General features: G+C 42.7%; 1 protein-coding gene across 1 annotated transcript in view; it reads right to left on the bottom strand.

Moving 5' to 3' along the window:
- The window catches only part of LOC126295266 (uncharacterized), a 710,311-nt gene that overhangs the window by 248,127 nt on the left and 438,316 nt on the right, over positions 1-23,868 (bottom strand). The window contains exons 47-50 of the mRNA XM_049987689.1: positions 15,207-15,417; positions 8,261-8,546; positions 6,188-6,247; positions 438-530 (exon numbers count right to left, since the gene is read on the bottom strand). Of these exons, the coding sequence (XP_049843646.1) occupies positions 438-530; positions 6,188-6,247; positions 8,261-8,546; positions 15,207-15,417 (650 nt within the window). The remainder of the gene's footprint in view (positions 1-437; positions 531-6,187; positions 6,248-8,260; positions 8,547-15,206; positions 15,418-23,868) is intronic.

The following is a 23,868-nucleotide window of genomic DNA, read 5'->3' as shown; positions in this document are numbered from 1 at the left end:
AAGTGCTACTTTGTGTTGTGTCATTGTCTCTGGTGGACAGTGGTATTAAGATGGCCACCAGGGTAATAAATATTTGAAGTTTACATATTTGTTGCTTTCGCTCATTATTTATCATCAAAAGCACATCAAAAACACGGGACCTCGTCTTTTTACCCCTAGACAACCAGATTTAGGGCCTGCATTAGCAACAAGACACAGCAGCGATTACCACAATGCATTTTAATGGTGCCAACCTAACATCAAGTGCTAACAAGCTCCGTAAATGGGAGTGAAATAGTGCGATTATAGCAATATCTACGACTAGGCCACCATTATACCTGTACCCTCCTGAGACAGTACGAGTGACCTAGCAGGCTTGCCACTTGGAACTGTATACAGTAAACATTCCTCCCACAACTATGGTTAAAGTGGAATATTGGTGAATACTGAAAACTTACCTCACTCTCTGTGGCATTCACTCCTAAATATGCATCTGGATCCTCCTTAAAACACCCATTGAACCATGGGACTGTTAATGGATCTTCAACAACCTGAAAACAGTGAAATAATTAGTGTTAGTTGAAGATTTAAGCACATGTCCCCATGCAGCATTAGGCTCTCATTTCAAAGCCAAGACAAGAAAAAATACCAACTGATTTCTGCACTATTAGCACTTCTTTAAAAGGGATACTACTTCATTTCAGTTGGAGAACAAGTTCCTATCTGCACTCTTAAGCCACTCTCGCACAGAATGTGAAGGGTAATGGGGACACAGAATGGAACAGGTTTTATTAGCCCATTAATGAAATTCGCTTTGTGAATCATTCACACACATAAAAATAAGGCCTGTCAAATTTTGGAAGCCTACTATCAAATGTGAATGAAAATGATGCCGGATAACACATTATGTCAAGGGTTGAAACAAACCAAATCCACATTGGAACAAAGTCTATTTAGGCTAAAGAGCCAGTTTTTCTAGTACTTTAATGAAAACTTAAAAAACCACGCAGATCTGCTGTTTCCAGGCACAGTCACATAAAAAATGTAAAAAACGAATACATTTCTTTTGTACAATTTGAAAAAAATGTGTGCTTTATCACATTCATTTACATATACCGATCTTCCTATTTGTGACCCAATATGTCAATGGATGCCACCATAAACACTATAAACCTCTACAGATGTTCTACTCAAGAAATATGTCTCTTCTTGTCTGTTGATTATTTGGAAACAAAACCTACTTGAGACTGACCTGGAATGTGCAGAGCAAAACAAGTTATAAACGAAATATTAATACCTTCTGTGATATGTGTACACACAGGAAATTTGATAGTTTCAAAACTTAGTGATTTTTATTCTCTATCCACACAGACAAAGTTTTAACCATACACAAATGTTCAAAACTTTGATTGCTTATTAAAATATTTCGTCAAATGATGTTTTGTTTGGGAGGAAACTGAATACGTTTGGAACTCTCCCTTCAATGTGTTAAGCATTTTTGAATCCACTGTTGTCTCCAAAATGTTGTTCGTCTTATTCTCTGTGCATCCTTAAAAATCATTATTGAAATTAACCGAGCCAGCTTTGGAAGGAAAATCTGTGTGTTCTACAAAATTTCGGGATTGATCAGTACATGTGAGAGATTGTTTTTCTGCATTTCTGTTAATATTGATGTCCTGTAATATTTGATACTGCAACATCAATACTCAGGTAATTTACAAAACATTACTGTCTACTTAGTATGAAAAAGGAAATAAAAAATGTACATACAGGGCAGTGGCCCTTGTAATGGAACTGGCCAATGCTCTTGTATTTGACAGCAAGTCTTATACTCTTAGCTCACTTATTTGTTATATAGTTTAATTCTTAATTTCTTTGCGTGTTTTGGGTACTTGCATTGTTAATTCATAAATTTCGGATCTATTATAGTACCTGAGAGTTGTAGCATCGCGTTTTAGTACCTGAATAGTGTAAAATCGCGTAGTCTCCTTCCACTGCCGAGCAGTGTGTCAGCAGTGCACAAGTAGCAGCATTACTGCATTTACTAGGCAATCTTGTATTTTAATAACCGTTTAAATTTTGTGTCGAATTGTTTGTGCTCTCTGTAGATTGGTTCAGACGTTCTTTGCACAACAGTTTTTAGCATGGATAGGGACTGCAACTGCTGTGTTCGGATACAGGCTGAGTTGGCATCCCTTCGCTCCCAGCTTCAGGCAGTGTTGGCTTCGGTCACACAGCTTGAGGCTGTTGCCAATGGGCACCACTGTGGGGGTCCGGATGGGGGTTTGTCGGGGGCGGCCAGCTCGTCCCACGCATGCCCCGATCGGACTAAGACTGTGGCTGCCCGGGATACTGCCCGCATTGAGGCTCATCCCTCACCTGTGGTAGAGTGGGAGGTCGTCTCGAGGTGTGGCAGAGAGCGAAAGACATTCCGGAGGGCTGAACGGAAGGTCTCTCCAGTTTGTCTCACGAACCGGTTTCAGGCTCTGTCTCCAGCTGATACTGATCTTCGGCCGGACATGACTGCTTGTCCTGTTCCAGAGGTTGCCCCTCAGTACACAAGATCCGGGCAGTTGTAGAAGGTGGGCTTACTGGTAGTTGGGAGCTCCAACGTCAGGCGTGTATTGGGGCTCCTTAGGGATGCGGCAGCAAGAGAGGGGAAGAAAACCAATGTGCACTCCGTGTGCATACTGGGGACAGTCATTCCAGATGTGTAAAGGGTCCTTCCGGATGCCACGAAGGGTACAGGGCGCACCCATCTGCAGATAGTCGCGCGTGTCGGCACCAATGATGTGTGTTGCTATGGATCAGAGGAAATCCTCTCTGGCTTCTGGCAGTTATCCGATTTGGTGATGACTGCCAGTCTCACTAGCGGGATGAAAGCAGAGCTCACCATTTGCAGCATTGTCGACAGGACTGACAGCGGACCTTTTGTACAGAGCCGAGTGGAGGATCTGAATCAGAGGCTGAGACAGTTCTGCGACCGTGTGGGCTGCAGATTCCTCGACTTGTGCCATAGGGTCGTGGGGTTTCGGGTTCCGCTGGATAGGTCAGGAGTCCACTACACGCAGCAAGCGGCTACACGGGTAGCAGGGGCTGTGTGGCGTGGACTGGGCGGTTTTTTAGATTAGATGGCCTCAGGCAAGTACAGAAAGGGCAACAGCCTCAAAGGGTGCGGGGCAAAGTCAGGACATGCGGGGACCAAGCAGCAATCAGTATTGTAATTGTAAACTGTCGAAGCTGCATTGGTAAAGCACCGGAACTTCAAGCGCTGATAGAAAGCACCGAAGCTGAAATCGTTACAGGTACAGAAAGCTGGCCGAAGCCAGAGACAAATTCTGCCGAAATTTTTACAAAGGCACAGACGGTGTTTGGAAAGGATAGAGTGCACGCAACCGGTGGTGGTGTGTTTGTCACTGTTAGTAGTAGTGTATCCTGTGGTGAAGTAGAAGTGGATAGTTCCTGTGAAATATTATGGGTGGAGGTTACACTCAACAACCGAGCTAGGTTAATAATTGGCTCCTTTTGCCTACCTCCTGACTCAGCAGCATTAGTGGCAGAACAACTGAAAGAAAATCTCTAATACATTTCACATTAATTTTCTCAGCATGTTACAGTCTTAGGTGGAGATTTCAATTTACCGGATATAGACTGGGACACTCAGATGTTCCGGACGTGTCGTAGGGACAGAGCATTGAGTGACATTATACTGAGTTTACTATCCGAAAATTACCTAGAGCAATTAAACAGAGAACCGACTCGTGGAGATAACATCTTGGACCTGCTGATAAACAGACCCGAACTTTTCAACTCTGTATGTGCAGAACAGGGAATCAGTGATCATAAGGCCGTTGCAGCATCCCTGAATATGGAAGTAAATAGGAATATAAAAAATGGGAGGAAGGTTTATCTGTTTAGCAAGAGTAATAGGAGGCAGATTTCAGACTAACTAACAGATCAAAACGAAAATTTCTGTTCAGACACTGACAATGTTGAGTGTTTATGGAAAAAGTTCAAGGTAATCGTAAAATGCATTTTAGACAGCTATGTGCCGAGTAAAACTGTGAGGGACAGGAAAAACCCACCGTGGTTCAACAACAGAGTTAGGATACTACTGTGAAAGCAAACAGAGCTTCACTGCAAGTTTAAATGCAGCCAAAACCTCTCAGACAAACAGAAGCTAAACGATGTCAAAGTTAGCGTAAGGAGGGCTATCGTGAAGCGTTCAGTGAATTCGAAAGTAAAATTCTATGTACCGACTTGACAGAAAATCCTAGGAAGTTCTGGTCTTACGTTAGATCAGTAAGTGGCTCGAAACAGCATATCCAGACACTCCGGGATGATGCTGGCATTGAAAGAGAGAATGACACGTGTAAAGCTGAAATACTAAATACCTTTTTCCAGAGCTGTTTCACAGACGAAGACCGCACTGCAGTTCCTTCTCTAAATCCTCGCACAAATGAAAAAATGGCTGACATCGAAATAGGTGTCTAAGGAATAGAAAAGCATTTGGAATCACTCAACAGAGGAAAGTCCACTGGACCTGACAGGATACCAATTCGATTCTACACAGAGTACGCGAAAGAACTTGCCCCCCTTCTAACAGCCGTGTACCGCAAGTCTCTAGAGGAATGGAAGATACCAAATGATTAGACCTACATCTCTGACACCTATCCGTTGTAGAATTTTACAACACTTTTTTTCTCATGTATCATATCGTTTCTGGAAACACAGAATCTACTTTGTAGGAATCAACACGGATTCCAGAAACAGCGATCGTGAGAGACCCAACTCGCTTTATTTGTTCAAGAGACCCAGAAAATATTAGATATGGGCACCCAGGTAGATGCCATTTTCCTCGACTTCCGGAAGTTGTTCGATACAGTTCCGCACTGTCGCCTGATAAACAAATTAAGAGCCTACGGAATATCAGACCAGCTGTGTGGCTGGATTGAAGAGTTTTTAGCAAACAGAACACAGCATGTTGTTCTCAATGGAGAGACGTCTACAGACAAAGTAACCTCTGTCGTGCCACAGGGGAGTGTTATGGGACCATTGCTTTTCACAATGTATATAACTGACCTAGTAGATAGAGTCGGAAGTTCCGTGCGGCTTTTCGCGGATCATGCTGTAGTATACAGAGAAGTTGCAGCGTTAGAAAATTGCAGCGACACGCAGGAAGATGTGCAGCAGATAGGCACTTGGTGTAACTGACCCTTAACATATACAAATGTCATGTATTGCGGATACATAGAAGGAAGGATTCTTTCTTGTATGATTATATGATAGTGGAACAAACACTGGTAGCAGTTACTTCCGTAAAATATCTGGGAGTATGCGTGCAGAACGATTTGAAGTGGAATGATCATATAAAATTAATTGTTGGTAAGGCAGGTACCAGGTTGAGATTCATTGGGAGAGTCCTTAGAAAATGTAGTCCATCAACAAAGGAGGTGGCTTACGAAACACTCGTTCGACCTATACTCGAGTATTGCTCATCAGTGTGGGATCCGTACCAGGTCAGGTTGACAGAGGGGATAGAGAAGATCCAAAAAAAAAGACAGCGGCGCGTTTCGTCACAGGGTTATTTGGTAAGCGTGATAGCGTTACGGAGATGTTTAGCAAACTCAAGTGGCAGACTCTGCAAGAGAGGCGCTCTGTATCGCGGTGTAGCTCGCTGCCCAGGTTTCGAGAGGGTGCGTTTCAGGATGAGGTATCGAATATATTGCTTCCCCCTACTTATACCTCCCGAGCAGATCAAGAATGTAAAATTAGAGAGATTCGAGTGCACACGGAGGCTTTCAGACAGTCGTTCTTCCCGCGAACCATACGCGACTGGAACAGGAAAGGGAGGTAATGACAGTGGCACGTAAGTGCCCTCCGCCACACACCATTGGGTGGCTTGCGGAGTGTAAATGTAGATGTAGATGTAGACAACACACCATAGAATATTAAACTCACATTAAGTTCATAGCATAATCCAATGAGATTAAAAATTATTTATTTGTATTTATTATAAATCTAACGACAAAATTCAGTCTTATATTTTTTTTTATAAATAGAAATGAAACATAGATCCGGCATGAGATTTGACTTTCCAGATAACACAATTATCTTTCACATTTTCAATTTAATTTGGAATTAGACGTACATTAGAAACATTACTGAGACAAGCAAGAAATTAACTTGACATGTAGCAGCTGCTTACCTCTACTTTAACATTCTGCAGATCACAAATGGGATGTGGATCATCAGAGAGTCTATCAATCTGCAACAAACCAATAATAAAAATAAAACAAAATTGATTTTAATCATTGCTTTTCTGCAGCTAACATATATGTAGGAACTACATTCATACCATGAAGATTGCTCAAAAAACACCACACCTCTACAGTGAATAATGCAATTTGATGAACTGAGCTGTGTGTGTGTGTGTGTGTGTGTGTGTGTGTGTGTGTGTGTGTGTGTGTGTGTGTGTGTGTGTGTGAGTGACAACAGCACAGACCTGCAAAGCCATAACGGCAAAGATCATCCATGTACAGTGACAGAAAGGCTGTGGGGACCCCCTGCATTTACAATGCCACTGATGGTGAAACCAAGCAGCATTACGCTCGCAATCGATCCCCGAGGGACTCCAGTTTCCTGTACATAGTGGTTGCTAGGAGTCAGACCTACCTGGACCTGAAAAAATGAGAGATAGGAATTCTCGATAAACGTCGGAGAGACCCTACTCGTGCAGTGCAGAGAGGACGTGACGTCACCAGGTGGTCTCGAGTGCCTTCTGTAGGTCAAAGAGCACCACAATCAGATGTAGGTGAGACAGAAGCATTGCTCACTGCAGATTCCAAACAAACCAGGTGGTCTGTGGTGGACCGGAAACCCTGAATGGCATTTTGAAGTCGTGATATATGCCCTCCGGCTTCTAGGCACCGAAAAAGACATTAGTTGGCGATTTGTTCGAATAGCTTCCACAGCCCATTCATTAGAGGCAATAGCCGGTAATTATTTAAAATATGTATGTCCTTCACTGGTTTCAGGACAGGAATAATAATACCTTCCCACCACTGAGAGGCAAATGCGATTAAAAAGAGAGAAGATACGTTTCACACCGTCGGCACAAAGGTGTCCGGTCATTCGGTCGTGGACTCTGTCGGGTCCAGGGGCCGTACCTCGACACTCTGCCACGGCGCCGTGAAGCTCCCATTCACTGAGAAGGACATTGGACGATAGAGAGCAGTACGCATACAAGGACAGCAGGCAGCATTCGGTGAGGTGTTAGCGGTCTAGGACGTTAACTACTGCATGCAAACACTTCAGTGACGTGCGTCGCAAACATTTGGCGAGTACTGCAGCATCGCTGCAGATATTACCACTGACCGGGATGCCAGTAACTGCAGTCGGTGACAGACAGCCGCAACTCTGGTGGAGCTCAGTCCACACTCTGAACGACAGGGTGTGGGATCGCACAGTCGAGACGTACTGCTTCCGACACACTGCTTCCTTTTCTTCATTAAAAACTGCACATTCGCCCGGAGTCTCTTGAAAGCTATTAAACTATCCGTAGAGGCACTCGTGCTGCCGCAGTGTCCTGCGGCGTTCCCCGATAGCTGTAGCTGTATCTTCGGACAATTTAGTACAAACACCACACTTAAGTGACTTCAACCCAAAATGAACTACTGAATGGGCCTTGAGGTCATAAACTCTAGCAAATAATTTTTCAAAAACTTCACACTGTGTGGCTTTGCGCCAGACTGTACAATAGCACGTTCCCAGAGATAACAAGCAAAAGCAAAGGGTTGCTCCACACACTACACTTGTGTGGCTTCATACATGCTTGTGATGTAAAAGCAATTTATATTTCTTTTGACGATAATGTACTTATGATATAAGACCAATGTCAGTGGCTTGTTCGTGTGATCTGTTACCAGTGATTGCATGGAAAGAAAGCGACATGAGGGTTCTTGAACTGAATACATCTTTGTACAAATCATATACCTAGATACCTTCTTTGTGTCAGCAAATGAGAGTGCAATTAGAGTCCAGTCATAGCTTTTCATCCTCCAATGCTTGTTAAGGCAAAAATCAGTAAGGAACACTTCACCCACACCTACATTAATACATCTGAAAGTATGTCTACACTACAAGTATCTTCAACCACGTCACAGTGGTTCTACACTATCAATGTGAATTGACACGCGTATTACAAGGCTATATTTCAATGAAAAGGCCTCTAGGCATAAACTGCAGTGAATACAGAAAACTTATGGTCCATCACACTTACATTATCTGTACTGCAGAAGGAATTATCCTCTCGTGTGATAATTCCTAGTGTCGGTGCGCTACAGCTGATAAAGTGTGTCGGCATCTCTCGGGCTGTCACCAACTCGTTGCGGGTCACATTCTGAAGACTACTTTCTTCAAATGAAGCACTGTCACGTGTCGGATCAGTACCACTGATGAAGTGTGTCGACATCTCTTGCGCCATCAGCAACTCGTTGCGGGTCACATTCGGAAGACTACTTTCTTCAAATGAAGCACTGTCACTTCCATCACAAATCTGAGCAGGTCTGAAATATCAAGATAATGAAATGAACACAGATGAACAAAACAATTCACTCGAGGGTATGTTAATAATTAATAATGACTTCTCAATTTCCTGCTGAAAACATAAAAAAATTATGATTTAGTTACTTCACCAAACTAATAACATGTAACTAAAACATATTTCTACAAAGAAAAACTAATATTGCAAGGGAAGCAATGGAAGAAACTAGATGTGGATTTACTACAGAATAGTACAACAGATAATCAAATGAAAATGAGACGGGGGGGGGGGGGGGGGGGATGTAAATAAACTATTTATTATTTCAGAAGTAATTGCCATAATTCTTAATAGATTTGTCTCATTGTGAGAATTCTGACACAAAACAGCAAAAAGACTACGAAATGTGAATGACAAATTTGCAACAAAGAAAGCACACCATCAACAGCTAAGCTTGACATAAGTGTAGCGAGTTCAATATGAATGTATTTATTATTATTATTATTATTATTATTATTATTATTATTATTAACAGAAGCAGGAGATGGAGTATTCAGTTCCACACACAGATGTCGGTTACTTGGTGGAACATTTATGTCAAAATGAATACGGGAAGTATTTTTCTCTGCCTAGGGGCAGCAAATGATTAAATTGACTTGCAGCTGCACCCAGGCCTGCACCTCTTCGTACCAAGCAGACTGATGGCCACGAATGGCTTTCTTCAGGGCTCCAAACGTACAGACATCACCACATAGGGAGAGATGGGGACTCTGTGGAGTATGCGTAAGGGCTTCCAACCAGAACCTCTGCAGCACCCGGGCAACGTGTGGGTGGGCCCGTGTACCGTACTAGCACACTTCTTTTACCGACGGATTTCCTGCCGTGTCTGGCAGACGAATGTTTGAACCCCGCATTTCGTCGTACACCGTGGCGGCGAAAGTCGTCGGGTAGCGACGTGCACGTATACAGGTGCCGGTAGTTTCGAATATGCGAGGTATAAAAAGGCAGTGCATCGGTAGGGCTGTCATTTGTACTGGGGTGACTCGTGTGAAAAGGTCTCCCACACGATTGTGGCCACCACGGTGGCAATTAACGGACTCTGAACGAGGGACGGTCACCGAAACTAGACACTTAGGATATTCCATTTCGGAAATCGTTAGGGAATCCGATATTGCCAGATGTGCGTGTCAAGAGTGAGCTTGGAGTATCAAATTTCAGGCATTACCTCTCACCACGGACACTGCAGAGGCTGACGGCCTTCACTTACAAACTGAGAGCAGCAAAATTTTGCACAAAGTTGTAACTGCTAATAAATGCAGAAATCAATGTGAGACGTATAACGAATGTATCCATTAGCAAAGGCAGCAGAATCTGGTGTTAATAGAATTTGGCGACAGACGATCAACGCGTGTGGCTGCGCTAGCAGCACAACATCGCCCACAGAGCCCCTCCCGGGCTAGTGACTGTACCGGTCGTACCCTCGATGACCGGAAAACTGTGCCTTGTCAGAAGTGACCCTTTTTCCATCGGTAAGAGCTGACGGTAGGGTTCAAATACTGACCACATTTCACGAAGTCTCAGGTCCGAGTCGTCAGTATGGCACTACGCGAGCTGGTGGTGGCTCCGCTTGGTGTGGGCTCCATTTACGTGGAGTGGACCGAGTCCTCTTGTCCAACCGAACGGATCATTGACCGGAAATGGTCATATTTTCTGAGACCGTCTGCAGGTATTCACGGACATCGTGTCCCGAAACGTGTCTGAGCCACAACCGGTTTGATGAACATTACAGGCAATTCGAGCAAACAATTTGACCACCCACACCAACCAACACGAATGCCATTGAACATTTATGGGATATAATTGAGAGGTCAGTTTGTGTACAAAATCCTACAAGAGCAGCACTTTTGTAATTGTTGACAGCTACAGAGCAACAAGATTTGATTTTTCTGCAAGGGATTTCCAACTACTTCTTGTGTCCGTTCCATTTTAAGTTACTGTACTATTCTAGATCAAAGGAGGTCTGACACGATATTAGGAGGCGTCCCACAACTTTTGTCACCTAAATGTGTGCTGTTATTGACGTAATCACTATCCAAGGGATGTAACTACAGTTCCCCACCTCCCTCCTCCTGCACATCCATAAAGAGTTTTGTCTACAATTAATGGGTGTTTTGACTCGAGTTTCTTACAAAAAGAGACTTACAGTCTCCTAAAATAGCAATCTCCTTATTTAAAATATGTATTATTCTGGGCCAATCCTACCTATATTTTTAGTATTTTTAAATATTCAACCATTTAAAGCCAGGGACAGAAAAAAACCTGTTTTATTTTCTGGTTAATTTTGGTGCTATTTTTTGCAATTCAGGTTTTATTTTCTGCCACGTCTCTTATTAATTTTGTTTTGTTTATTTCTGAAGTAATCTATTTTCCTTGTTTTTGTATTATTTCTTTTTTTCTGTGCCAATTTCATAATGAAAATATACCTTTCAATTATGTTATATTTACCGATACCACAGATTACATTTCTTTGTATTACTTGGAAGGAAAGAAATTATTTACATTAATGCCATCCAATAAGATCAATTAAATAAAAAGTATTTCTGTAACCACACATTACAAGAAGTTTTTCAAAAAGCATTGCCATAATATCAAACTTCTTGAGAATGTTGTACTGCCACCTGCTCGATCTGCTGCACAGCCTCAGGTCTAGGTCAAAAGGTGACAATTTCGTTACGTGTTGGCATTGCCTACGAACATAATTCTATTAGAAACTGTCAATTGTACCGTGACTCTTCATCCTTTTGCAGTAGATGTGTCCAATATATTGCTGTAGGCGTTGCCACTATCAACTTTTGGGTATCCCACACTATTTTACTGACAATAACAGCTTGTCATCGTCAGGTGGTGACTGGTCCTGACGGCCGACCAGCAGAAACTGCCAGTGTCCGATTGTGACTGGTCGTTTCACGGGCCACATTCTACAGTCGCACACATATGATCGAGTTGCTTGTAGATGGGTGACCCGAGCGTATCCACAGCCCCCAACCAGAAACCGAGCTGTCGTCTTTGGCACACAGCCCCAGACATTGCTGCCGGAAGCCTAGCCGACACTGGTAGCTGGATGGATCCTCTATTACCGTATATCTGACGGTGGCAAGTTTTGGGTTCTGTGTTGCCCACATCTGCAATTTTGAGACTGTATTTATTAGATAAACTGTCGTCCAAATGCGTATTACCTTCTTTACGACACACTCCCACGCACACAAAGATGAATGCAGAACCTTTGTCTTCTCGTACATCATTCTGTGCCCTGTACTGAGGCGATGCTCTGCAATTTAAGATTTATACAAGGACTTTGAACGAGGAAGGCCCCTCTCTCCTGTCTCGGTGAAGATAAATTTTTTTAAGATAAAGCACTACAGTCAACTGCTCAGAAACCACGTCGTTTTTGGTGGTATGTGGATGATATCATTGTGGTGTGGTTCCACAGAACCAAAATGTTTGCCATATTTTTTCAACGTCTACATTTCCTCTGTGCGAATATTCAATTTACGATAAAGGAGTAGAGACGTGGCACATTGCACTGGACATTTCAGTAGAAAGGAAACTCGATGGAATGCTGGGGCCTACCTCTGTTAACAGTTCACTTACATTTGGAGACTACAAGCAGTCACCACCCTGCGTAATGTGACTGTGTACTGTGCACCACGATTCACAAAGCGTACGTCTTTCCCGATCCTCGACAGCTTGCCATCTGATTTTTTAACACTTCGGGATAATTTTCTTACCTAATGGTGATTCTGGGAGACAATTTATGATGCTTTCCAGCAAAAGACAAGGCCAGTCGAGTGAACAAAATGAGAAACAAAAAGATACATCTTTTGCACTTCAGAAAAAATGTGGCATTTGGTAGCTCCTGTCCAAGATTACCTCACCCTCAGGAAACCAGGTGTATGTGGTTCCTTAAGAGAATGGAATGTTACGTATTGGTCAAAGATGACACAGAGTGGGCACAGAATAACGTTGCCAGACGCACAGTCGGCTGGGCAAGCGTCGGGAGAGAGGTAGTGGTGGGGGCTGCGGGCAGAGGAAATGCCAAGAGCTGGAAGCCTGTGCTCACATTTTTTATAAACATCAAGTGGAGCCCTCGCATTACGCAAATGTACAGTGACCGTTCAAAAAGACCTACTTTCACCTCGACTTTGGTTAGTATCTAAAAAAAAAAAAAATTCTGCTGAAAATGCAACAAAAGTAGCGATTTATTTTCACCTGACTTATTACTCAATTGTAACTTTCAGAGAAGCATCAAGGGTGACTAATTTTGAGTAAAGCCGTCACGTCTCTTGTTAACGCATTATAAGCTACTTCTTTTTCCGAAACACGCACGATTTACCCAATATCACCTCACTAACATATTGTGCAGAGGCACAAGCAACAGAATTCTGAAACAGCAGTTCACCGAGTTTATTAAGTGAGGAACTGAGGACAAGTAAGGCCAATAGCTTACGAAAAAGCACACGCTTAGTGCAAAAATAAATATGTTGTGTATCCACTTATGCTGTTATAAAACCCATAACATTTCTCATTTCACAAGCTACGGATGGCCCTTAAAAACTAAAACGTCTCATTGCAAAGTTACTTCAGTAATGTGGTAGATAATGAAATTTCACAGTAATAACCGTATGGGTGTGTTGTTATTTGCCAAAATCTTGTTTTGGCATTTCAAGTCGTTTTTGAGATATGAGGAATGTGATGACTATTTCATTCTGGCTTTATTACTAGCATGCACAAATATAAATGAACACATTACATAAAATCAATTTCCTCCAGGTCGGTGACTGGTAGAGATCTCCATCCAAATCTAAAGGAATGTTCAATATCTTAGATAAATTTTATAGACAGGACCATATTACGTAATATGCACAAAATGCAAAACCATAGCGACCCCTTATATTTGTTGGAAAGTTTTTCAAATGCTGTGCACTGTCTTACATAAATGAAAATATCACAGTAACTATGACCATTAACAAAATGGTGGGCACATTTTCGTGAAGCTACAAATAAAGCTATAAGTAATACAAAAATGAAATTTTTACTAAATATTTTCTGCAAAACTGTAAGGATGACTGCATGGCATGTGCCTAGATTCTGTTAGTACAGCCAAACAAACAAACGATGTTGGCCTCCCTTTTTCAACTAACTAACGAAATCATCCATTGCTTCAGACGAAAACTGGTCATCGTCCACTGGCCACCGTGTGCAGTGCGGACCCAATTTAACACCAATGTGACGAACGCCACCGTCATACACATCGGGATCAACCGTATAAATTGCAATTTTCCTCATACCAGACTTTATGTGTAGAAATATGGTAACTTTCAACCTCTGCATCTTGGAAATGAAGATACCAAGAAAATTTGCAAGGTTGTTTGAGATCACAGAGCCATAGGAATATATGGTGAAAGTTTCAGCCATTTCCTGTGCTTAGCCATTTTCGAATCATTGGCTTTGTTTTGATCTGCTGGTGATGGCAAAAATACATTAAAAAACCTTTTTTTTAAAGTTTTCTGAGAATTTGCCCATAAACTAATGGTGCTACCGAACTCAAATCAAGCCCACTGTAGGCCACACCAAATGCAAAAAGAGCCAACCCGATTTGCTCAATTTCTCTAAGCAGAAGGAAGTGTGTAATGCTCATACTTTTAGCCTATAGTGTGAGATAGTGACACTAAGTTGATCATTCTGCTGGATATGCAAATAGTCTCTCAACCAAGAGCTATCCAAAACACTTCACCCTACCTTTTTATCGTCAATAGATCCTGAGGTACGAGCCCCGGAAAACCCCGTTTTCATGTTTGGCATTTTGGAACGTATTAGGTATGTGTGCTCTCGTACCGATACACCGAGAATAAATGTACACCGTCTGTCAACAAATTCCAAGGCTGGTTTCATTCCTGGCACATAAGCCACACTGACAGTGACTACAGAGGCAGCTTGAACGAGCAGCTTTAAATGACTGTCACATGTTCACCCACTCAGCTGTGACAGGCAGTGATGCATAGTGGATGTGCAGCTGTCGTCATGTCAAAAATGACAGTGGAGCAAAATCTCTAAATCAACTGTTCTGGACATTCTGCAAATTGATTTTAAGAAGAAAAAGGTGTGTGAAAAGCTCATCCCACACACCTCGACCCCCAAACATGAAAGAGAGCGCGTGGGCAACTGAGAGAACTCTATTTAAAAGCCAAATCTGGACAACTCTTTTCTGGAAATACCCATTGCGGGGGACTAAATTAGTATCATCAAAATGAGACAAAGCAAAGAAATTGATATTAAAAGTTAACACTCCAACAAGGTAACGGAAATTTTATCGCGTGTGATGTGACGTGTGAATTGATCGACGCCGTAAGGAGGACATTTCTGATGGATGCGCAGATATTCTGTGGACTGTAATCAACGAGTGAGGAGGCGGCATGGGGTAGACAAAACTACGTAGAATACCTGAAGCATTAAAAGCACCGTCTTAACTTTTCTCCACTTTTTATTAACGCAGCCTCAAAATTTGTAGGACTGATGAATCTTAGATTAAAAATATGTGAAGCGGTATCTAAGGGACTGATGAATCTTAGATTAAAAATATGTGAAGCGGTATCTAAGGGACAGAGTCACATTAGAAGGTACTTACCTAGTGTAGTGCGGGTAGGAGGAGAACGGCGGCACGGCGGCGCCTCCGACACCGCAACCTCCCGACTGCGGCACCTGCGGGTGTTCCGCCAGGCTGGTGCTGTGTCGCTGTCGGTGCAGAGGGACCGACACTGCCGGGCTCCCGAGGAACGGCCGCTCCTCGTGTCGGTGGCGGAAGTTGCCTTTCTCCAACACGGCCTCGTACTTCGGGTCTGCAAGGCGCAAAACACAGTAATTGTTCAGTGGGCAGTTCATTGTGGAACGGAAAATAGTGTAGGTCAGTGGTATCTTTTAGGATTATCAGCAGTCACTGTGTCACAATACTTAGACAAGTTTCCAACTTGTCACCTTTAGACAAAGCGTTAGGTTCGTGTCCAGTTCAATCCTTTATGGGCACTGGACCTTCGACCACTGTGCCAAGGGCACAGCAGCTGGGTTAATCGGGTGCCCAGAAAAGAAGTCGTGGGGTATCCACAGGTGTGGTGGAGGGAGTCTGGGCATGGCAGCAGTGCCGCCTGCCTATTCTGCCCACTGTATCTGTTGTTTTCTCACGAGTGTTCCCAACCTATTTTTGCCGACAAAACACCCCGTGCAGACATCAGTAGGAAACTGCTGTCCCAGTGGACGAGATTACTGAACTAGTGTTTCCACAGCCTCTTTTGTGGAGAAATACTGGAACACCTAGGTGTGGCACAACACTGCTGTCTGTGCAAAAGCAAACACGTGGCCTCCATCGGTGCTGTCCACAGCGACAACGTATCTAAAACAGACAAACAGGTCACGCTGCAACAGAGTTGTTCCAGTAGTCAGCCAAGAAAGAGACAGAAAAAGACGAGTGCACGACACACTCGTCATCGGGGACAGTTTTCTCTTACGGAGCTCCACGCGGACTGTGGTGTTAGCAAAAACGACTGGCCCGTCCTTTGGGCCTTCAGCACGGGCGCCCGTGGTCTAGCAGTTATAAAAGAATGAACTGGACAGTAACCCACAATAATTCTGAAGGTGAGAGGAACAAAACTCACGTACAGGTTGCAACGACACAATATCGGGTCTCTACTCACGACCGGAGAAGATATCGTCAACGAAATAAATTGAGCGAGCCTGCCTTTTCCGTACTTGCAGGTTTTTAGTTTGCATTATGTTCCTCTTCAGTTTCTTCTTAAGCCTTGCTCGTAATGGACTGAATGGAAACAAATACAAGCAAAAGAGCATTCATAGACAATTCCCTTCTATCAACGAACAGGCGTATAAACTAGAACAGATCGAAGAGAACACGAGATAACCGGCATAGCGTATGAAATGTTGCATTATTTTTTGGCGCTAATAATTGGCATATCAGGTACAGCACTGAAGTATACAATTAGAGACACAAAACAAATCTTTGAAAAAATTTTTAAAACTGAAGAGGAAATTTACAAGCAGAACACTAATTACCAATGATCAACATAACATGTAGGATACCATTCACTTGCTCAATGTCAGCAACTGGAGACATTTACATTAATGCCTGTTTCTCATGTCTGCTGCAACATATGTGAAGCACTCTAAAAATGTTGTCGACTTATGTATAAAGAAGATAATGCCAATAGAAACAATTAACAAAATCTGGAATATACATATGACCTGTAACACAAAATACTTGATAACTCTGCTACATAGTTTACCACAAGGCAGAAACATGATCGGCAATGTACACACATCAAAAAACGTTTTGCATCACCTCCGTTCAAAGAGTTCCGGAACATGTACAGAAAATTGGAAGAGAGATCAACATGAACACCATTTCTGCCCTTTTTACTGCTCACAGAAACCACACATTGCACGTTGTACCACCGTACAGCGAGACCTTCAGATGTGGTGGTCCAGATTGGTGTACACACCAGTACCTCTAATACGCAGTAGCACGTCCTCTTGCATCGATGCATGCTTATATTCCTTGTGGAATACTATCCATAAGTTCATCAAGTCATTGTCGATCCTGATTGTCCCACTCTTCAACAGCGATTCAGTGTGGATCCCTCCGACTGGTTGGTGGGTCACATTGTCCCTCTTCAGTCTATCCTAGGCATCCAGAATAACATTTTCACTCTGCAGCGGAGTGTGCGCTGATATGAAACTTCCTGGCAGATTAAAACTGTGTGCCGGACCGAGACTCGAACTCGGGAACTTTGCCTTTCGCGGGCAAGTGCTCTACCAACTGAGTTACCCAAGCACGAGTCATACCCCGTTGTTTCTTTCAGGAGTGCTAGTTATGCAAGGTTCGCAGAAGAGCTTCTGTAAAGTTTGGAAGGTAGGAGACGAGACACTGGCGAAATTAAAGCTGTGAGGACGGGCCACGAGTCGTACTTGGGTAGCTCAGTTGGTAGAGCACTTGCCTGCGAAAGGCAAAGGTCCCGAGTTCGAGTCTCGGTTCAGCACACAGTTTTAATCTGCCAGGAAGTTTCTTATCCCAGGCATATTTGATATGGTTCATGTCTCGGGAACATGCTGGCCACTCTAGTCGAGCGATGTCATTATCCTGAAGGAAGCCTTTCGCAAGATGTGCATGATGGGGGCGCGAATTGTCAACCAGGAAGACGAATGCCGTGCTAATATTCTGCCGATACAGCTACACTATCGCTCAGAGAATGGCATTCATGTATCATACAGCTGTTATGGCTCCATCCATGACCACAAGCAACATACATCGGCCCCACATAACGCAGGGAACCTCCACCTTGCTGCACTCGCTGGACAGTCCATTTAAGGTGTTCAGCCTGACCGGGTTGCCTCCAAACACGTCTCCGACGATTGTCTGCTTGAAGGCATATACGACACTCATTGGTGAAGAGAATGTGACGGCAATCCTGAGCTGCGCATTTGGCATGTTGCTGGGCACATCTCTACCACACTGCACGGTGTCGTGATTGCAAAGAAGGACCTCACAATGGACGTCAGGAGTGAAGTTGTGCATCAGCAGCCTATTGCACACAGTTTGAGTCATAACACGATGTGCTGTGGCTGCACAAAAAACCTTATTCAACATGGTGACGTTGCTGTCAGGGTTCCTCCGAGCCATAATCCGTAGGCAGCGGTCATCCACTGCAGTAGTAGCCCTCGGGCGGCCTGAGCGAGGCATGTCATCGACAGTTCCTGTCTCTCTGTATCTCCTCCATGTCCGAACAACATCGCTTTCGTTCACTCTGAGACGTCTGGAGACTTCCCTTGTTGAGAGCCCTTCCTGGCACAAAGTAACAGTGCAGACGCGATCGAACTGCGGTATCGACCGTCCAGGCACGGTTGAACTACAGACAACACGAGCTGTGTACCTCCTTTTTGGTTGAATGACTGGAACTGATCGGCTGCCAGACCCCGTCTGTCTAATAGGCGCAGCTCATGCACTGTTGTTTACATCTTTGTGCAGGCTTTGTGACATCTCTGAACAGTCAAAGGCACAGTGTCTGTGATACAATATGCACAGTCAACATCTACCTTCCCTTGTGAGAACCGGAGTGATGCAAAACAGTTTTGATGTGTGTATGGTAACTCCCTAAATATCACTCCCACAGGGAATTTGAGCACAAGATTAGGTGATTACAGCATGTACAGTGGCATTTAAAAAATCATTCTCCCTGCACTCCACAAGTCAATGGAACGGGGAAAAATTACTAACATTGGTAGAATAGAGTGTAGCCTCTGCCATGTACTTCACAGTGCTTGGCAGAATACTGATACGGCATAGATATCACAATGCCAGGTCAACTATTTTTATCATGACAAACTTGTAAGCCTGAGACACGACAGCCATATAATTACAGATGCCACGAGCGTAAGTCTTGAAAATGACCAGGAATTTCAAAAATTTTCAATTTTAATCACCATAATAGATACATATCCAGACTAGTTTACTTCCAAGGGCATTTAACTTGCTATTCCATTTTAATAATGTGAACTACATAGCTTATGCACTTTATTTACTTCTGATACAAGCCTCTAACGAATTTATTGTCTTGTCACATCCCCAGTTGCACTTGGGACTGCTTCAGAAATTTTTCAACAATGATATTTCTTTTCCTTTAACATTTATGCCTCGGATCTCTTACAACAAAATAACACCTGTGATATGTACATTTTACTATCAGCAGCATTACACTCACTTCAGACCCCTCAATCATTCACCCAAATCACATCAAGAACAGAAGGAATCAAGATAGCCGACAAAAGCTTTCTGTAGCAGTTGCACCAGAGGGGAAAGGACACTAACTTCCTTTGATGGTTCACTATAAGACTGAAAACAACCTGCAGAACACAAACGATCACTAGTGAATCTGAACCAACTGTGACTGACAGAGTATACTTCACCTGCACTTGTCTACTGTTTAAGATGGAGAGAATTATCATTCGCTGATGCTCGTACACTTCTGGCCACTCCACTGTTGACCACGGTTTGTAACAAGTGACATTTTGACCAGCTGCTGGGATTTACTTAATGACATACTGGGGTCCTCAGGTAGCTGAACCCTGTCAGAGATTTGCGTCAAGTTCGCTTGTAAAAAGGAGTCCCATCATATTTATTCTGAATAGTTGGGACTGTTGGGAGAAATTTATCTGGCTCCTATCGGTGCACCATCATCATCGGATAGGCTGTGATTGCAGGTAAGGAAAGAGGGAGATATTATTTTCCTTAGTATTATCATCGTGCCGCAGCAGTGGCTTCCTGGACCTTGTATGTATTCTTCCAACACCACGGGCGAGTGTTTACTATTTTGACGGTTGTGAAATCACGAAACTGAAAGCCTATTGCCGTCATCTCGAATTAAATTATTTTTGTTCTTAGATATCTCAAAAACTTATTGGACTTACTGTCTGTAAACATTGCATTCCATGTGTAGCACCCTTGTTGGTGGTATATGCATCTTGAATGCAGTACTTCTGATGTTCCACTAGTGCAAATTTCACAATTTGTATTAACTGTGTGTGGTGTTCATCCCCTCTATCTGTTTTTACTGTCTTCTCAGTTTTGCCTATATACACTGCCAAAGACAAAACCGACTTCATACATTCTTGCTGTGTGGAGGTGAACAGATGCTTCCACTTTCACAGTAAAAAACTATTTGTTTTACATTAACTGGAAAATGTATACCGTACATCATTATAACCACTGTCCTTCAGAATAAGTGCAGGAAAACTCCACTTTAAAAGAAAATGCAACACTCATCTGTAGCGGGGCTTTGAATTTCGCCCCGCTACGCTCGTTCCCTCAGACAAAAATTATACCGTCGCAGTGGTACGAGCGCTCGACGGCAGAGAGTAACTCTTTTTTGTTTTCTATCCGTTTCTTTATTGTCTCTTGATAGCCGAAGCTTAAGGCAGACGTGATCTGATGAAGACATAAAAAAAATTATTAGCTAGTCTTGATCTGATTTTAATGCGTAGACATATTGTGGAAGTTATGAAATTCGGAGGATGAAGGTAGCAATGTAAATTAAATTGCATTCAGTATGAAGATGATTTTCATTGGTATAAATTAGTGATTCCTGGACGATTGCAAGATTTAGAAGCAGGCTTTCCACACAGAAATGATGGAGATTTTTGAAGACCTGGACGCCGCACGAAAGAAGACAAGTTAACCTGGTAAAGGATGAACTCTTATCTACGCCATTTCCCCCTGTCAGTTACATTTTGTTATTCTCTGTTCTTTTTCAATAATTTTTGTAGTGGAAATTGGTTTAACTTTTACTCAAAAACACCACAAGGACCACCCCAACAATAGCTTTACCGAATCACGAAGTCCGATTTGCTTTTCATTCTTTCCCTTTTTCACGGTCATTTTTGATTTTAAAACCCCCTTTTTATTCACCATTTCTTCCCACATTTTCAACCTTTTCTTTTATTTTATTTTATTTTCTTTTCTTCCCTTTTTTCTTTTTTCTTTTTATTAACCACTACACATCTTTGACAGTCTCTGGCAAATAGGGGAAACCACAGGATACTGAAGGGGATTCCAGCACAGATGTTTAACTGTCAATTGTGTAAGAAGAAACTAATGTGGATTATAACTCTGCATAGTAACCTAGAAGATTATACCTCCGAGAACAATGCCTGTGAGCCCTGCAAACTTACATCATCTTTGACATATTTCAGCAAAATAAAATACATAAACCAGACCAAAAATATGTCACTCCTACATGAGACCATCATAATACTCTGTAACACCACCTTCGGCCTTGATAAAGGTCAACAATTGGCAAGGGAGAAAGCCAGTTAGTTTCTTCAGATATGCCATAACCAGAAGAAGCCACTCATTGATTATTAGATCACTTGCATTTACTTTATTGTAGGGATACTTACTGCCATATTTGATTCTCTGCTGCAAGAATTCCCAAGTACTTCCTGTAGGATTAAGATCGGCTCACTCGGTGGGGCAATCGTGCTGTGATACAGCGCATAAATGTTTGACGAAGCAAGAATGTAGGTGTGTCACTCTGTCCGTGTGGCTGCCACCACCTTCGAAAGCAGGGTTTTCCACAGTATAGTCATCACGAACTTGTTCATTATGAATTTTCACTCAGCAGATCACAAATGAGTGCCAGACTACGTCTCAAAACCGGAAACTTGACCTTCTGTGCAATAATACACGAAGATGACTAAAGTAATGGAATACCTCCGAATATCGTGTCCGACCTCTGTTTGCAGCAGCTCGACGAGCTCGAACTCCCTGTAGGCATACCGAGCCAGGTTGCTGCTATAGCTGTCCATAATTCCTGAAGTGTTGCCAGCGCCAGACGTTTCGCACACAATGACCTCTTGATTGTTGTTGTTGTCTTCAGTCCTGAGACTGGTTTGATGCAGCTCTCCATACTACTCTATCCTGTGCAAGATTCTTCATCTCCCAGTACCTACTGCAGCCTACATCCATCTGAATCTGCTTAGTGTATTCATCTCTTGCTCTCCCTCTACGATTTTTATCCTCCACGCTGCCCTCCAACACTAAATTTGTGATCCCTTGATGCCTCAGAACATGTCCTACCAACCGATCCCTTTTTCTAGTCAAGATGTGCCACAAACTCCTCTATTCCCCAATTATATTCAATACCTCCTCATTAGTTATGTGATCTACCCTTCTAATCTTCAGCACTCTTCTGGAGCACCACATTTCGAAAGCTTCTATTCTCTTCTTGTCTAAACTATTTATCATCCATGTTTCACTTCCACACATGACTACACTCCATACAAATACTTTCAGAAACGACTTCCTGACATTTCAGTCTATACTCAATGTTAACAAATTTTTCTTCTTCAGAAACACTTTCCTTGACATTGCCAGTCTACATTTTATATCCCCTCTGCTTCGTGCATCATCAGTTATTTTGCTCCCCAAATAGCAAAACTACTTTACTACTGTAAGTGTCTCATTTCCTAATCTAATTCCCTCAGCATCACCCGACTTAATTCGACTACATTCCATTATCCTCGTTTTGCTTTTGTTGATGTTCATCTTATATCCTCCTTTCAAGACACTGTGCATTCCATTCAGCTGCTCTTCCAAGTCCTTTGCTATCTCTGACAGAATTACAATGTCATCAGCGAACCTAAAAGTTTTTATTTCTTCTCCATGGATTTTAATACCTACTCTGAATTTTTCTTTTGTTTCCTTTACTGCTTGCTCAATATACAGATTGAATAACATCGGGGAGAGGATACAATCCTGCCTCACTCCTTTCCCAACCACTGCTTCCCTTTCATGCCCCTCGACTCTTATGATTGCCATCTGGTTTCTGTACAAATTGTAAATAGCCTTTCACTCCCTGTACTTTGCCCCTGCCACCTTCAGAATTTGAAAGAGAGTATTGCAGTTAACATTGTCAACAGCTTTCTCTAAGTCTACAAATGCTAGAAACGTAGGTCTGCCTTTTCTTAATCTATTTTCTAAGATACGTTGTAGGGTCAGTATTGCCTCACGTGTTCCAGTATTTCTACAGAATCCAAACTGATCTTCCCTGAGGTCGGCTTCTACCAGTTTTTCCATTCGACTGTAAAGAATTCGTATTAGTATTTTGCAGCCGTGGCTTATTAAACTGATAGTTAGGTAATTCACATCTGTCAACACCTGGTTTCTTTGGCATTGGAATTATTATATTTTTGAAGTCTGAGGGTATTTCGCCTGTCTCATACATCTTGCTCACCAGCTGGTAGAGTTTTGTCAGGACTGGCTCTCCCAAGGATGTCAGTAGTTCCAATGGAATGTTGTCTACTCTAGGGGCCTTGTTTCGACTCAGGTCTTTCAGTGCTCTGTCAAACTCTTCAATTCTCCCATTTCATCTTTGTCTACATTCTCTTCTATTTCCATAATATTGTCCTCAAGAATATCGCCCTTGTATAGCCCCTCTATATACTCCTTCCACCTTTCTGCTTTCCCTTCTTCGCTTAGAACTGGGTTTTCATCTGCGTTCTTGACGTTCGTACAAGTGATTCGCTTATCTCCAAAGGTCTCTTTAATTTTCCTGTAAGCAGTATCTATCTTACCCCTCATGAGATAAGCCTCTACATCCTTACATTTGTCCTTTAGCCACCCCTGCTTAGCCATTTTGCATTTCCTGTTGATCTCCTTTTTGAGACGTTTGTATTTCTTTTAGCCAGCTTCATTTACTGCATTTTTATATTTTCTCCTTTCATCAATTAAA

Source organism: Schistocerca gregaria, chromosome 11 (genome assembly GCF_023897955.1).
Source record: "Schistocerca gregaria isolate iqSchGreg1 chromosome 11, iqSchGreg1.2, whole genome shotgun sequence".
Classification (NCBI taxonomy): Eukaryota; Metazoa; Arthropoda; class Insecta; order Orthoptera; family Acrididae; genus Schistocerca; species Schistocerca gregaria.
Note: the sequence above shows the minus strand (reverse complement) of the source record. Positions and strands in the feature narration are given on the sequence as shown.